The sequence below is a fragment of the Pinus tabuliformis genome, chromosome 4_1, assembly GCF_031772625.1.
Source record: "Pinus tabuliformis cultivar Carrire ecotype Pingquan chromosome 4_1, CPIR1, whole genome shotgun sequence".
NCBI classification, from domain to species: domain Eukaryota; kingdom Viridiplantae; phylum Streptophyta; class Pinopsida; order Pinales; family Pinaceae; genus Pinus; species Pinus tabuliformis.
The window spans coordinates 187807978-187822951 of record NC_142303.1 but is presented as its reverse complement, the minus strand read 5'-3'; the positions used below and the strand labels follow the sequence as shown (position 1 = coordinate 187822951).

Sequence of the window (14974 nt, the reverse complement as noted above, 5' to 3'; positions counted from 1 at the left end):
AAGCTAGACCAGAACCGAGTTCCCTAGAAGAGCCAAGCAAGGAGGTGAAGTACCTTAAGAGGAATGTCAAGAAGGAACATGAGCCTATTGACACTTCTGAGGCCGAATTCTTGAAGAAGGTTGCTGAGGTGAGACACAAGACAAAGCCAACAGAAGGAGGTGATTCCTTGAAGCTAAGTTTTGTGCAGGTAACCGTGAAAGGGAAGAAGTTTGCAGCTTTGGTTGATACGGGAGCTACTCATAGCTTCTTGAGTAGGAAAGCAGCAAAGTCCTTTGGGAAGAAGACTAAGATGGAAAAGGAATGGAGTGCTTTCAAGGCTATCAACTCTACCATTAAAACAGTTGATGGTGTATTGAAGGACACACAGGTGAAAGTAGGACCGTGGTTCGGGAAGTTGGACTTGAGAGTTGTAGACATGGATGATCATTCTATGGTGTTGGGGCTGGACTTCATGGAGCTAGCACAAGCCATGCCAATGGAGGACTGGGACATTCTCTTGATCACAGCTGAAGGAAAAACCATGATGGTGCCTATGAATAGGAGGAGTTGCTTGGGCTATAAACCAAGGATGAATTCTATGATCTTGTATCCCAAAGATCCTAATGTGAAGCATGAGGATGTGGAGCAAAGAGGACTTGGGAGTATTGTGCAAACAAAGGAAAAGAAGTTGGAGGACTTCATAGCAAAGGCTGGGAAGAAGAATGGAGGAAGTGAGAAGAAGGTCTCACGAACTTGGAGACACTTGATGGGGGCATCTTCTACTAAGGATCTTCACAATGGAGTTGCAAATGAAGAAAGCCCGAGTGCTACTTCAAAGGCAGTGGTTGATGAAGGTTATGAGGGTAGAGATCCTGCCGGGATAGTGGACTTTTGCAGGTATGCCATGGGCATATATGATTTTCAGCTGACAAAGGACAAGCTAGGTGAGCTTGGATGTACATGTGAGGAAATTGAGGCTGTGCATAGATACTTGAGGACACAACATCAATCCGATACATGGGTGGATGAGAGTCAGGGAGGGAACTTCCTGGCTTTCCTCTCTCGATGAACAACCTTGGAAGAAGGTTGGTGTGGAGGCCTTGGTAGGGAGGAACCACACCAACTCTATAAGGGGCCTTGAGAGAAGGCTTCCTTGTGATGATGATGAGATGGTTGAGTGACCGAGTTCACTAAACCGAAGTTTGAAGACATGGAGCATGGTAGAGACCTATGCAAGGACATTGTGTGGAAGCACTTGTGGAGATGTCAAGGGACATCCTAACAAGGTGCTAGGGCAGGAATGTTATGCAGGAGGACTTGCTAGTGTGACATGGGAACTTGAGGATGGCACATTGCAGATGATGAAGAGGACTTCATGGACCTGGATGGGGCACATCAAGAGTTGATCAGATTGGAGACTTGAGGATGGCACATTGCAGATGATGAAGAGGGCTTCATGGACCTGAATGGGGCACATCAAGAGTTGAATGAAGACTTGAGGGTGGCACATTGCAGATGATGGAGAGAGCTTCATGGACCTGAATGGGGCACATCAAGAGTCGGTTTGATATGGACAACATGTTGCAGATGAGATGGATGGAGTTTCCATGGACCTGAGCATGGATTATGGATGGTGAGCTTGGTGGCAGTGGTCACTAGGCCGAGACATAGTGGAGAAAGAGTCTCTACATATGTTGCAAGGATGTTTGCCTTGTGTAGAAAGGTCGACATCCTGAATGATGATGATCTTGGTGGAGAGCTACCGAGATGGTATGTTGTCAAGGATGACAGCGATTTCAGGTGGAGGAGAATGTAAGGCCTCCGAGCTGCGGTGCGACGGGCGCCGGGCGAGCGCGGGCACACGGGCGGGCACGGGCGCACGGCGGGTGAGCGCACACGACGGTGCGACGTTTCTGCGAGTTAGTTGCGACGATACCGTGGAGTCATATGCGACGATAAACGACACAATGCGACAATAATGTAAAACCATAATACGACTAAGTATTATGTGGACACACATATTATATGAACATATGGGGTTTATATATATATGTGGAATAATAAAACAATAAAATATAATATAATCAAGCCATGTAAAAGGGATATGCGAAGCTTTATATACATGTTAAACGTGGAGCATAAAATATACAAAACCGACCACATAAAACATAACGTGAAGGCTTCATGACATTATTTTACATGTCGGCCCAAAGTTATGTGCTAAGATATGAAGCGTATATATGAGAGATGGACGCACCTCATTTCATCATGGAATCTTCACTCATCTTCATTCGTACAAGGGGTAAAACAACATAAGGGTAAAGAAAACTACGCATATCTCATGCGTAGTACTTCTAAGGTGTAGTTTTGACTTAAGTACGGTTTGAGGTGTGAAGGTGGAAGTTGTGTTTTATGCAGGATTTGGTGGGAAGGTCAAGTGGCTCGGGTGAGCACTCCTTCTTATGCAAAGGTGCATAAAATGTTGTAAAAGGCTGTCTATGCCTTGGTTGTAAATTATTCTAAGTATAGACTTGGAGTTTTTCCAAGTATACTTGCTGATGTATTATTGAAGACGCTGTTATAATATTATTGTTGGGCAGACTGTTCGGGAGTTGCCCCTCCCTTTATACTTGTGTATTATTGATGTTCTCGGTTTATTGTTCATGGTTGATGATTGAGAATGTTCTCTGTTAAAGTATAAAGGATAACACTTTATTCGGTTATAATAACACAAGTTAAGTAAGTTTATGTTGGAATAGGCGTAGCCCATAAACGTTAGTATTGTTAAAAAGAAAGCGTTCGGTGGTGCCGCACCTCGCTACAAGCGGTTGGAAGATCACCGCAGGTGTAGGGGCGTGACAAGGTGGGCATGGAGGAGACGCATAACCCAGTTAAAGGCAGTCAAAGGCAGAAAATGAGAAGCGGAAGAGGGAAAGGGAGACCTCCGGAGGATAGGCAACCAGAAGAGGCAGGAATTGGAGAAAAGAAAGCCAGAGGGAGAGGAGAGGAAGGATGCCTTGGAGCCTCCTCAGGCATAGTGGGTCAAGGAAGTAAGGTAAAGGAGAGCAACAGAGCTGGTGCAGGACGTGGAAGGGGCCGTAGAGGTAGAGGGAGAGGACGTCAGGCCGGAAACCAGCAGCGGAGCTCCCCTCCACCGGCAGGAAAAATGCGTGGCAGGAAGATGTTGAAGAGACAGGTCCAGTATGCGGAGAAGGCGTATGGTGAAGAAACGAATGCGGACATTAGGAAGATCATCCAGCGGATGGAGGAAGAGGCTACTCAGGAGCAGTCGGATCTTGAAATGGAAGACTGGGAGTATCTGCTGCCCGACTCAGGAAACACCAGAGGATGCATGTCCCTGTACAAGCAGGTTCTCCATGTGTATTGGGTAATGAAGAGGCTGCTAGCAAAAGCTATGGAACAGGTAGCTATGGAGATGGCAGAATTGGCCCAAGGCATCCCAAATCTGAAGAAAGAGATGAAAAACCTCCAGATAACCCTTCTTATGCAGGATAGCAAGCTTGACGAGATACAACAACAGCTAAAGAAGCTCATTCCTGGAGTAAAGGAGGAAGATTACCAGCCGGGCGCCATGGCAGACTGATTTTTCAAGTTATGTATAAAGTCTCCATAGTTAGGATGAAGAGAGCTTGCTCTCCTTTTGTTATTTTTAGAATGCAGATAGGAAACAGTGATAGCATTTTTGAATGTTTAGTATATTTAGCATGGACAAATAGACTTAATACATTTCGTTTTTGGATGGCAGTTAAAAACTTAAGATGGCCAACACACCCGGTTTCCCTTCGAGGCGGATTGAGGCTATTGTATATATGTAGAGGCTTTAATAGGATTAATATAAATAGTTCCATGTTAGTTAAAAAAAAATAATTTAATTAAATTTATAAAAATTCTATTTCAAAATAAACATTTCTATAAAATTTAAATATAATTATTAATAATTAAATTAAAATTCTATAACTTTTGCAAAAAAATTCTATAAAATTGAGAAAATCACTATTAAAATCAATTTGACTGCGTTTAATTCATACATCATTGCCTAAATAACGAAGTATGAAAATTTTTAAATAGTTTTATATTAAAAAAAAATTTAAAGAAAATCACAATTAAAAGCAATTTGACTGCGTATAATTCACTTATCCTTACATAAATATTGAGATTTCAATAATAATTTCACTGCGCATCTTTCACGCATTCTTACATAATTCACTAATGGTTTTCGGCGACTAAGGTTCCCACTTGAGTTAGTCAGGTGACGTCAGACGAAGATATGATTGATGGACCGCGCAGTATGCGGTTCTTATTGATTAACCACATTCGCAGAAGGCACAAATTTTTGTAGCGTCACTGCTGTGTCTATTCACAGTTTCAAGTTCCAGTGTTCGATGGCAATCAGAATCCCATCGAATATGAACTTTTATGCAGGGGATTCTGCAACTTCTCTCCTGAGCCCCCAAATTATCACGCTCTTCTACTTTTTTATTGTTCTTCCTGCCTTGATCAATATTAGTCTTTATGGACAGATTTGCAACGCAGTGACAGAGGTTCCTTCAACTCAGTGCCGTGACGGGAACTATACAGCAGGCAGTAAGTTTCAGAGCAATCTGAATGCTCTCTTTGGTCGTCTTGTTCAAGGGACAAACCATTCTGGGTTTAACAGCTCTGTGTATGGCGAAACTCCTAACAAAGTATATGGCCTCTTCCAGTGCAGGGCAGACATGACAATCGATCAATGCTACACCTGTTGGCAATTGGCAACGCTTAGCATACGACAAAAATGTGTGAGTAGCGTTGGCGCTACTTGCTGGCCTTTCCACTGCTTCTTACGTTATGAAAGCTATAGTTTCGTTGGAATACTGGACACAAGTTTAGGGGTTAATTATCAAGAGCCCTTCGGAGGGGATGCGGGGGTCTTCGTCCCCGATGACTTTCAAGTTGCTGCTAAGAATCTCCTAAATAACTTGTCAGCTAACGCAACAACTGAAACGAAACGATCTGCTTACGGTACAGCTGTGGATTCCTTGTCACAAACGATTTACGGTCTGGTCCAGTGCACCAGAGATCTAAGTACTGAAGAATGCAGCACATGCCTATCAGACTCAATCACTGCAATATTCACATCTAATCCCACTGCAGGAGTTCAGTATTGGAGTAGAAGTTGCATCCTTCGTTATGAAATATATCCTTTCTATAATTCGTCTATGCAGCCTCCGCAAGCCCCTCCAGGGAACGCAGCCAATAGTCCAGAGAGCAAATCTTCAGACAAAAGAACATACATAATTTTAGGTGTTGTGGGTGGGTTAGTTCTCGGGTTGATCATAGGCGCGTTCGCAACGGCGAGAAGACTGAAGTCTGCCGTAGCTCCAAGGGGATACCAAGGTATTACTGCCACATCATTGTATGAACTCGTCGGTATTGCATGTTATTGGAAATGATTTTAAAATTTTCACTTTCACCTAGCTTTAGCGGGACTTGCTTCTTTCTCTCAGTTTTCTCGTTTTCTGGAAGCCTGCTGAAATGATACTTTCTCTGTTGATGCGTCTCTGGCTTCTTCCGGTCAGTTTTCATGGATTCTATAGGGTTGATGCATCCCTTAATCCCATCCGTCCAGCTAAGAATGGATCCCGACCTGCCTACAGTTATATGGGCACACCTTAATCCCATCCCTCCAGCTAAGACTGGACCCCGGCCTGCCTCCAGTGAAAGTCTGGTGTTTAGCTACTGTTCAGGATACCACCATAACCCTCATCTCCATCGTCGGCGCGCGTGAGGGGCCGAAAAGAATACATATTGCATATTCTTGTCAACTCACACGACCGTTTAAAGCAAGGGCTTTTCGAACCTTCACCTTATACACAGCCAGATATGGGTGTGAGCGACCATCTTCAATACACTTTTAGATTTACTACACCGTTACACAGAGGCCCACAAACATACAGTTGACCAGTCGAAAAGCAACCCCCAAAAACACAGAGTATAAGTCATAGAGGCCTTAGGATAGAGTTCAGTTTAATTATTTTAAGTTTCAGCTTTTTATGAAATGAGGTGTTATATTTTTTTTATAAAATAATATATATATATATATATATGTGTGTTTGAATGTATAATGACACGGTTATCAAGCAGCTCACAAACAGAGAGTTAATAACTCACGAAGCCCTTATCTATCATAATTGTAAGGATATATTGGGAGAAGTTCAGCTTAATTATTTTAAATTTTAGTTATTTTTAAAAATTGGGTGATATAAATTTTATAAAAATTTTGTTTTATATATATAAGAGAATGAATCAGATAGCTCACACAGTTCACAGGTAAGACCAGCTCCTCGAAGTTGCCAAATAATTTTGTCATTTGTTTATTAATTAAATCTAGAGATATAAATATTTATAAAATTATATTATTTACCGAGATTAAAACAGAATCCTAGAAATTAAAATCTAAATGCTAAATAAAAACATAATCTAAAAAATAACTTATTTTTCCATAAATAATAATATGTAGATTAGCCGTGTTTGTTTAAATTTACATATTTTAATAATTATATATAAGGTTAGTGTAAAAAGATTTCAAATTTGCTCACACAATGGAATTTAGGTAAGAATTGATAAATTTTGGTGGAACTTTTGGGAAATACAAGTTTATGAAGTTTCAAGGCTCAAAATTTTTTAATACTGTTTAATCTATTTCAACTATCAAAAATATGATTCAATTATTATTATTAGATTTTTTAAGAAAAAGATAACAAGATTTCAACAATTTTTTATAATGTATTTTTAAATTATATATATAATCATCTAAAATAATATACATATAGTAATCATAATGACATGCAGAATCGCACAGTTTGCCAAATTAAATTATCAGCCACAGTTATTATTTTAATAGCAAGTATCTTTTATTTAGAGGTGTCCGTAACAGTTACAGTAAATGAATTGCGAGAATATGCCATATCCTTCGCACTTTTATGTGAATATAGATTTATTTTAATATTAGATTTTATATAATATTAAAAATAATTTGAACATAAAATAAAATAAAATAATTTAAATTTAATATTTTAAAATTATATTTTGTTGAAGTGCTGAACTCGAAGACTTGGAAGATCTCGTTAATTTCTACAGCAAGAGTCAAAAGTCAAAGTTTAACAGTGAATATCTATGGTTGAGTTTGTCTAGAGTTGTTGTATCCCTTAAATTTTGATTGTTTATATTATGAGTATTTCCCCTCACATATCTCAGCCTTTTTCTAGTAAAGATAGACCAAGTGAAATGATTCTAGAATGTTTTTATGAATATATTGAATCTTTAGATAAATAAAAAGAAGAAAGAGAAAACCAATATAAAATAAAATTAACAATATTGCTTGAAAACATTCAATATATAATAATCTCATTTGAGAATGAACTCCAACAAATAAAAGGTAGGATTTAAAAAATAGAACATAGTAAACAATCAACTATTGAAGAAAATGACGAAAGTCATATAAAAAATCTAAAAGAACAACTAAATAATAATTCATAAAAGAGGAAATTAACAAATTGATTGAACTCAACCATGAGCGTCATAAAAGAGCCTTACACCTTATAATTGCTGGTATAGAAGAACAAAACAATGAGGACACATTAGAAATAGTAAAAAAACAATTGAAAACAAAACCTCAAATTCAAACAACTTATATCATACGCAATCAAGGTAGGAAAGTTACTTGAGTATACACATAGACTAATCCGTATTAAGGTAAGCTGCAATGACCACAAATTAGATATAATCAAGAAATCAGTGAGCCTAAACGGAACTGGAATCTTAATAAATGAAGATCCGATTCCAGAAGACCAAGCTAAACTCAGGAAAGAAGTCCAAAAGGTCAAGGAGGCAAGAAAATAAGGGAAATGGGCTACCATTAGGAATAGCAAAGCTAGTATCCGAGATAGAGTCCAAACTACGAACGCTAAATAGGGATTAGGATCACCAGGATCCTCTTCTGGAACTGTCGTGGTTTTCCACGGCGTAAACATCCTATGTTAAGTTGGATCCCCAGTGATATTGACCTTATTTTTCTAGTTGAAAGTTGGGAGCATGATGAATCTAGGGTTCCTCACCTTGACGGTTTCATTCTTTGGTCTTCTTGGAATAAGAAATCCTCTCGAAGGGGGCTTGGTGGTATAGTCTGTTATATTAAGAATATTGTTTCTTCTCACATCCAGCTTCATACTATCGACCCCTTTAATCAATATATTTATATCAAAAGCTCTGATTTTTCCTCCAATAGGATTTTTCTTGCAATCTTCTATTTCACTCCTATCAACTCTACCTCCTATATGAAAAGCAAATTAGATAAGAGTTTTCCTTTTACTACCTTAGAAAAGGACATTCACAACCTAAGGAATGAAGGTAATATTATTTTTCTTGGGGATTTCAATGCTAGAAATGCTACCAACCAAGGTATTATGTTAAGTAACGACTCTAATCCTTACCCCTTGTGGCTTGATGAAGATGATGTCATAGTTACTAGACTCAAGAGAACCTTTGAGGACAGAACCAAGAACTTATTTGGCACCGACCTCCTCAAGTTTTGTAGTTCCCATGACCTGATTTTTTGTAATGGTATTAGCAAGTTTCCTTCCTATGGTCAGATGACTTGTTTACATGGGTTGGTCAGTGGTGTTGTGGACTATGTGATTTGAACACCCATGTCCTTAGCCATATTACCAACTTTGAACTTCTTAATGATTTGAAGTTTGACTCTAACCACATGCCTTTGTCTTTAACCCTCAATCTAGTTATGCATACCAGTCACATGCAGGTACTAGTGAAATCCAAAGACACACTCGTTTCAATCAGAATAATATAGACCTTTTCTTAAAGGAGTTAAATAGAGATTTAAGTTCCTTGACTTATAATAAAAATATTGATCAAATTTATCACAATTTTACTACTACCCTTTCCACTACCATTAACAAGTTCTCTACTGAGGTTTCATATAAGAAGATTAATAGAACTTCCAACCCTTGGTATGATGAGGACTGTAAAAGTGCTAGGAAAACTATTCATAACGCTCCTAACAAAACTGTAAAGCTTCGAATATTAGTATATACAAAGCCCTCATTAAAGAGAAGAATCATTCATATATTAATAATAGAAAAGAGCATCTTCTTCACCTTTCTAAAGTTGCACAGAGAAAATTTTGGCGGAATGTGCTTGTTCGTAAATCTAAAGATAATGATTTGATCCCCTTAGAAAAGTGGGACATCTATATTAAGAAGTTTTATGACTCCCCGAACACCATGAACAACATCATTAGCATTCCTATTGAGGAATATATATTTTCTCTTGAGAACATTGAGTCTTGGATTAATAAGATTGCTAGGGGAAAGCTAAAGACATTGAAGGATACCAAGCCAAGATCTTAAAGTTGGGAAGATTTATCCTCATTCCTCATCTCCACAAACTTCTCAATTTGGATGTAAAGCATGGCTTCCCTTAGCCTTAGACACAAAGTATTATTGTGCTTATCTTTAAAAATGGGGATAAAACCGTTCCCGCTAATTACAGGACCATTATGATTAGCCACATCTTAATTAAACTTATGGTCTCATTTTGAAAAATAAGATTGGCCATTGGCTTGAAATCCATGGCAAAAGAGCTAAATGGAAAGCTGGTTTTAGGAGATACCACTCAACTATTGACCATCTCGTCACTCTCAGGATCATTGCCGAGGAATGTCACAATAGTAAAGCTGATCTATTTTGTTTCTTTGTGGACTTTAGAAAATCCTTTGACACTGTTCCTCAGGATAAGCTTTGGAAAAGGCTTGATGAGATCATGATTCCTCCTAAGTTGAAGATTGTTGTGATTCACCTCTACAAGATGGTTGTTTCCAAGATTAAAACCACCGAAGGGTGGTCTAAAGATATTAAATGCAATATCGGGGTTAAGCAAGGGTGTCCCCTTTCCCCTACCCTTTTTGGTATTTACATCGATAAGTTTGGAAATTGTGGGCTGCAAAGGAACTGAGCTTACTAGTATTATCATCACTCTTCTCCTCTATGCCAATGATATCATTCTTCTTGCTAGAAGCCATGAGGACTTGGACAAGCAACTTAAGACTCTTCATGACTATTGCTCCAAGATGGGTATGACAGTTAATACCGACAAGAATAAAATCATGATAATTAAATCCAAAAATGTCGCCCATGGAAATTTCGGCTATGATGACAGTTGCTTCGAACATGTATCTTCTTATAAATATTTGGGTATTGACATTCCTTATCACCTCAACTAGAGCTACAACATTGAGAAAAGGATTATTAAAGGCTGGAAAGGTTATTATGCGCTTGAAAATAATTGTATGGTTGTTGATCTTTGTATTTGGAGTAAAAAAACATTCCTCTTTGAGACCCTCGCCACTCTTATTGTCTTATATGGTTGTGAAATCTGGGGTTGCAGTATATCTAGATAGTCTTGGAGAAAGATTGATATGATTCAAAATTGATAACCTACAACCTCAAGATCAAAGGAAACACCCCCTATCCTATCCTCCTGATCGAATTTGGCCTCTCCCCTATTGAAAGCAGGGCTTTATTTAAATATCTAATGTATAAGAAGAAGCTTTACAACATGGAATCCAAGAGGCTTCCTAAAATTGCTTCTAACTTTAGTCAAAACCTCCACCTTCGCCTCAAGCGTGCGTGACATAAGGATGCCAAGTATTGGCTCAACCATTTGGGGATAAATGAGGAGATCATCATGGGAAGCAAGGATAGTGTCAAAGATACTATCACCTCCAAATTTAAGGATAAGTTATGGGACAATAAAGAGATGGAGGGTAAAAGGAAACTAAGGTATTATAAGGAGGTGATCAACCCCATCCTTGAGAACTAGAATTATCTTTCTATTTTGACCAGCTCAAAGAAAAAGATGAACATTGCTAAGATTAGAACTAACTCTAATGAACTTCAGAGTGAAACCGACGGTTGCCTACTCCCAAGATTCCCTAGGACAATATAATTTGCCAGTTTTGCAGTACTAAGAAAGAGGAGGATGAAAAACACTTTCTTTTAGATTGTCTGACCCTTACTCTAACATTTGTCACATTTCCAATCCCTTCTTTTTCAGCACATAAATAATATTCTAAAGAATTACAATTAGATTCCTAGTGGAGGTTAATCATCATCATCATCAATATTTTAAAATATATTAAACAAATAATATAATTATTTTTTTACTTAAATTTAATTTAAATAGAGACTAACTTTTTTTAATTGTTTTCCAAATTAATTTCTAACCTACAAAATAATATTTAAAAATATTATAAAAATAAATATTAATTTTTTCCTACCTATCATAACTCAATGGTTAATATTGATGTTAATATCATTATGAAATTTTTTAAATTATATATATATATATATATATATATATAATTCTCAAATTCCATAAATGTAAAACTTATTATTATGATGATATACTAATAGTATGTTTATATTTTATATTAACACAGAAAAAATTGATAATTGTTCTAAATTATTATATTTTCATACGCATAGCACGGTAATACTCGTGCCAGACCCCATTCCTGGTTAAAATTATAAAATTAAATTTTTGTTTTTATGTTTTATAATATAGCTTTTAACTGTGTTTTCATTGTATAGATAGTCACGAGGAAAGCACATTGCTCGGTCATGATCGACAAATGGTATTTACAATGGAAACATTAGTAGCTGCTACGAGAAACTTTCATGATGATAACAAGCTCGGAGAGGGAGGCTTTGGCCCTGTATACAAGGTAACATGGGCTAATTCGAAAGCTACTACCAGTTATTTTTACAATCTTAAATTATAGAAAATATGCAGGTGCTCTAATTACACCCATGACGGTTGGATGTAGATTATTAGATTGATAACAAATATATTTTTGCAAGAAAATTAAGCAAAATATTAAGATGAAGTATTTTACAAAAGTTTCATACAATTATTGTGATCTGGATCTCTCAGGGAACTACTCAGTATGGAAGAGAAATAGCAGTGAAAAAGCTGTCTTTAAAATCTATGCAAGGCAGAAAAGAATTTCTGAATGAAATTAAACTTGTGGCCAAAATTCAACATAAAAATCTTGTGAATCTACTAGGCTGTTGCGCAGAGGGGTCAGAAAGGTTGCTTGTTTACGAGTACTTACCCAATAAGAGCCTTGATAAAGTCCTATTCGGTGAGTGGTTTCCATTTTATTATCGATGTAGATAGATAACATTAATGTTCCAAGAATGCATGTAATGAAAGCCCATTCATGGATACAGATCCAAACAAACGCAGAAGGCTTGATTGGCCGAAGCGTTACAACATCATAATGGGAGTAGCTCGTGGGCTTCTCTATCTTCACCAGGATTCTCCGTTGCGGATTATTCATCGGGACATCAAAGCAAGCAACGTGTTGTTGGACGAACAACTGAACCCAAAGATATCAGATTTTGGCTTAGCAAGACTTTTCACTGAAGACGAAACTCACGTCAGCACAAGAGTTGCTGGAACTTAGTAAGATTTCAATATCTCATACATTGTCAATGCATATGTTTTACTCTATGCTCATTTCGTTTCTAGAGAATTGAGAATACTGAAATTGTACTTTAAAGTTTATGTCATCTTTGTGTTGTTTTTGGAGACTTACATTTTCGGTTAAGCTTTTACTTTCTAACATATACAACCACAGTTTTCTATGCAGATAACTTATCATTACCTAGTTTAAGTATTTTTTTTTCTTCCCTATTATGTAATCTTTGACATTGTACATTGGATATGCAGCGGGTATATGCCACCAGAGTATGCTATGCAGGGACAATTATCTGTAAAAGCTGATGTGTATAGCTTTGGCATTCTTCTCCTGGAAATTATCGCAGGAAGAAAGAACACCGATTACAATTTGTCAACTGAAAAGCAGATTCTTTTGGGATGGGTGAGATACTGTTTCCGTTGTATATGGAACTCAGCATAACTGTACCGTGTTGTTTTGTTCATCTATAAACCGTTTAGGGATTTCACATTCCATCTTTTGGATATGTCCGAAGTGTATATATACCTTATCATAATGACGAACTCGTTGTGTTAATGCAGGCATGGAGATCATACGATGGAGGAAATATCGTGCAAGTGATTGATCCAGCCATAATTGAAACATGCGATGAGGCGCAAGCCTTGAGATGCATTCAGGTTGGCCTTTTGTGCACACAAGCCGAATCCCATCTTCGTCCACTGATGTCTACTGTCAATTTGATGCTTGCAACTGATTCTGTGACGTACTTACCGGATCCCACGAAGCCTGCTTTCGTGAATTCGTACGTTTCCCAAACCACCAAAATAAGCAGTTCTGGATCGTCACATGCTTCTGCAACCGCATCTTCTACGTCATCCCGTCACACGCCTTCGACTCCTGCATCTAATGCCACTGTTTCCATTAGCGAGTTGGTACCTAGGTAATGCAAAATCTTCGGTTCAAATAAGGCAGAGATTTCAGTGAACGCTTTAACATTAGTTTATTATCGTAGCAGCATCATCATCATCATTAGTTTAAACTCTATTATATAGCATTTTTAATGAAGCGAGTAATGGGACAGATACTCGAAGTTAAGTTGGGCTGATGCTTCGTTACATAAGTTTCTTGGCAAAACATATATCAATTGAAGTTTTCAATATTATTATATTTATATCATTTATGAGAATCAGGAGATATAACTTTTTATGTTTTCATCGACTTTGTCATTATATTGACATAAATGTTTGTAGTTATTTATAGCAGTAAGATCTACTATATTTATAAATTGAATGTTATAGTTAAAAGAATGAAATTGTATATATGGAATATTAGAGTGAAAAGAATGAAAATGTATATAACAAGTCTTATATAGCAGTTTTTTTTGTGTAGCTTAGTTAAAAAATAGTAAAATTATCTTATCATTGTTGTTATACATTAAAAGAATTAATTATTGTATTTTGTAAATTTAGTAAGAGTGGATATATTATAGATTTCATGAAAGCAAAATAATAAAAGTACTTGAACTAGTTATTAATTTAGAAATTTATTTTGTTTGTTGAGAATCAATGCTATTCCATGTATGTTCTTTGCAGATATAAGTATGGGCAATTTCACAATTAGAGTTATGTTTGTTAAAACATAAGTCAATTATAAATTGTACCAAGAAAAGTGCATTTGAGATACTGAGATTGACTAAATGGCATGTTGATATTCTCTACCAAAATTCATTTGAGAAAATTGATACTATCTTATTTACTTTATTGTAGATTTTATTTTAATTAAATTTATTAATATTAAAAATAATAATATTTATATTTTTGCAAAACATATATCAATTGAAGTTTTCAATATTATTATATTTATATCGATTTATAAGAATCAGGAGATATAACTTTTTATGTTTTCATAGAGTTTGTCATTATAGTGACATACATGTTTGTAGTTATTTATAGTAGTAAGATTTACTATATTTATAAATTGAATGTTATAGTTAAAAGAATGAAATTGTATATATGGAATATTATAGTTAAAAGAATGAAAATGTATATAACAAGTTTTACATAGTAGTTTTTTTTTTTTTTTTTTTTTTTTTTTTTTTTTTTTTTTTTTTTTTGTAGTTTAGTTAAAGAAATAGTAATTTTTTTTTGGTGTAGTTTAGTTAAAAAAATAGTAACATTATTTTATCATTGTTGTTATATATTAAAAGAATTAGTTACTATATTTTGTAAATTTAGTGAGAGTGGATATATTACAGATTTCATGAAAGCAAAATAATAAAAGTACTTGAACTAGTTATTAGTTTAGAATTTTTTTTTTTTTGGTTGAGAATGAATGCTATTCCATGCAAATAATTGAGTATGTTCTTTGCATAAATAAGTATGGGCAATTTCACAATTAGAGTTATGTTTGTTAAAACATAAGTCAATTATAAATTGTACCAAGAAAAGTGCATT

General features: G+C 36.2%; 1 protein-coding gene across 1 annotated transcript; it reads left to right on the top strand.

Annotated features, from left to right (window-relative positions):
* Positions 1-4295: 4295 nt before the first annotated feature.
* Positions 4296-13699, top strand: LOC149174839 (cysteine-rich receptor-like protein kinase 15). The gene is made up of 6 exons (XM_089419425.1): positions 4296-5377; positions 11650-11783; positions 11993-12203; positions 12292-12526; positions 12794-12944; positions 13103-13699. Exons 1-6 carry the CDS (start codon positions 4384-4386, stop codon positions 13463-13465), a joined length of 2088 nt encoding a protein of 695 aa, XP_089275551.1. The 5' UTR covers positions 4296-4383; the 3' UTR covers positions 13466-13699.
* The last annotated feature ends 1275 nt before the right edge of the window (positions 13700-14974 follow it).

What these genes read in the sequence shown, in the direction of transcription:
- LOC149174839 (XM_089419425.1), top strand. Translation starts at nt 4,384, where the DNA reads ATGGCAATCAGAATCCCATCGAATATGAACTTTTATGCAGGGGATTCT. An exon ending in AGCTCCAAGGGGATACCAAG is followed by an intron (nt 5,378 to 11,649) that starts GTATTACTGCCA and finishes TTCATTGTATAG; the next exon opens with ATAGTCACGAGGAAAGCACA. An exon ending in CCTTGATAAAGTCCTATTCG is followed by an intron (nt 12,204 to 12,291) that starts GTGAGTGGTTTC and finishes TCATGGATACAG; the next exon opens with ATCCAAACAAACGCAGAAGG.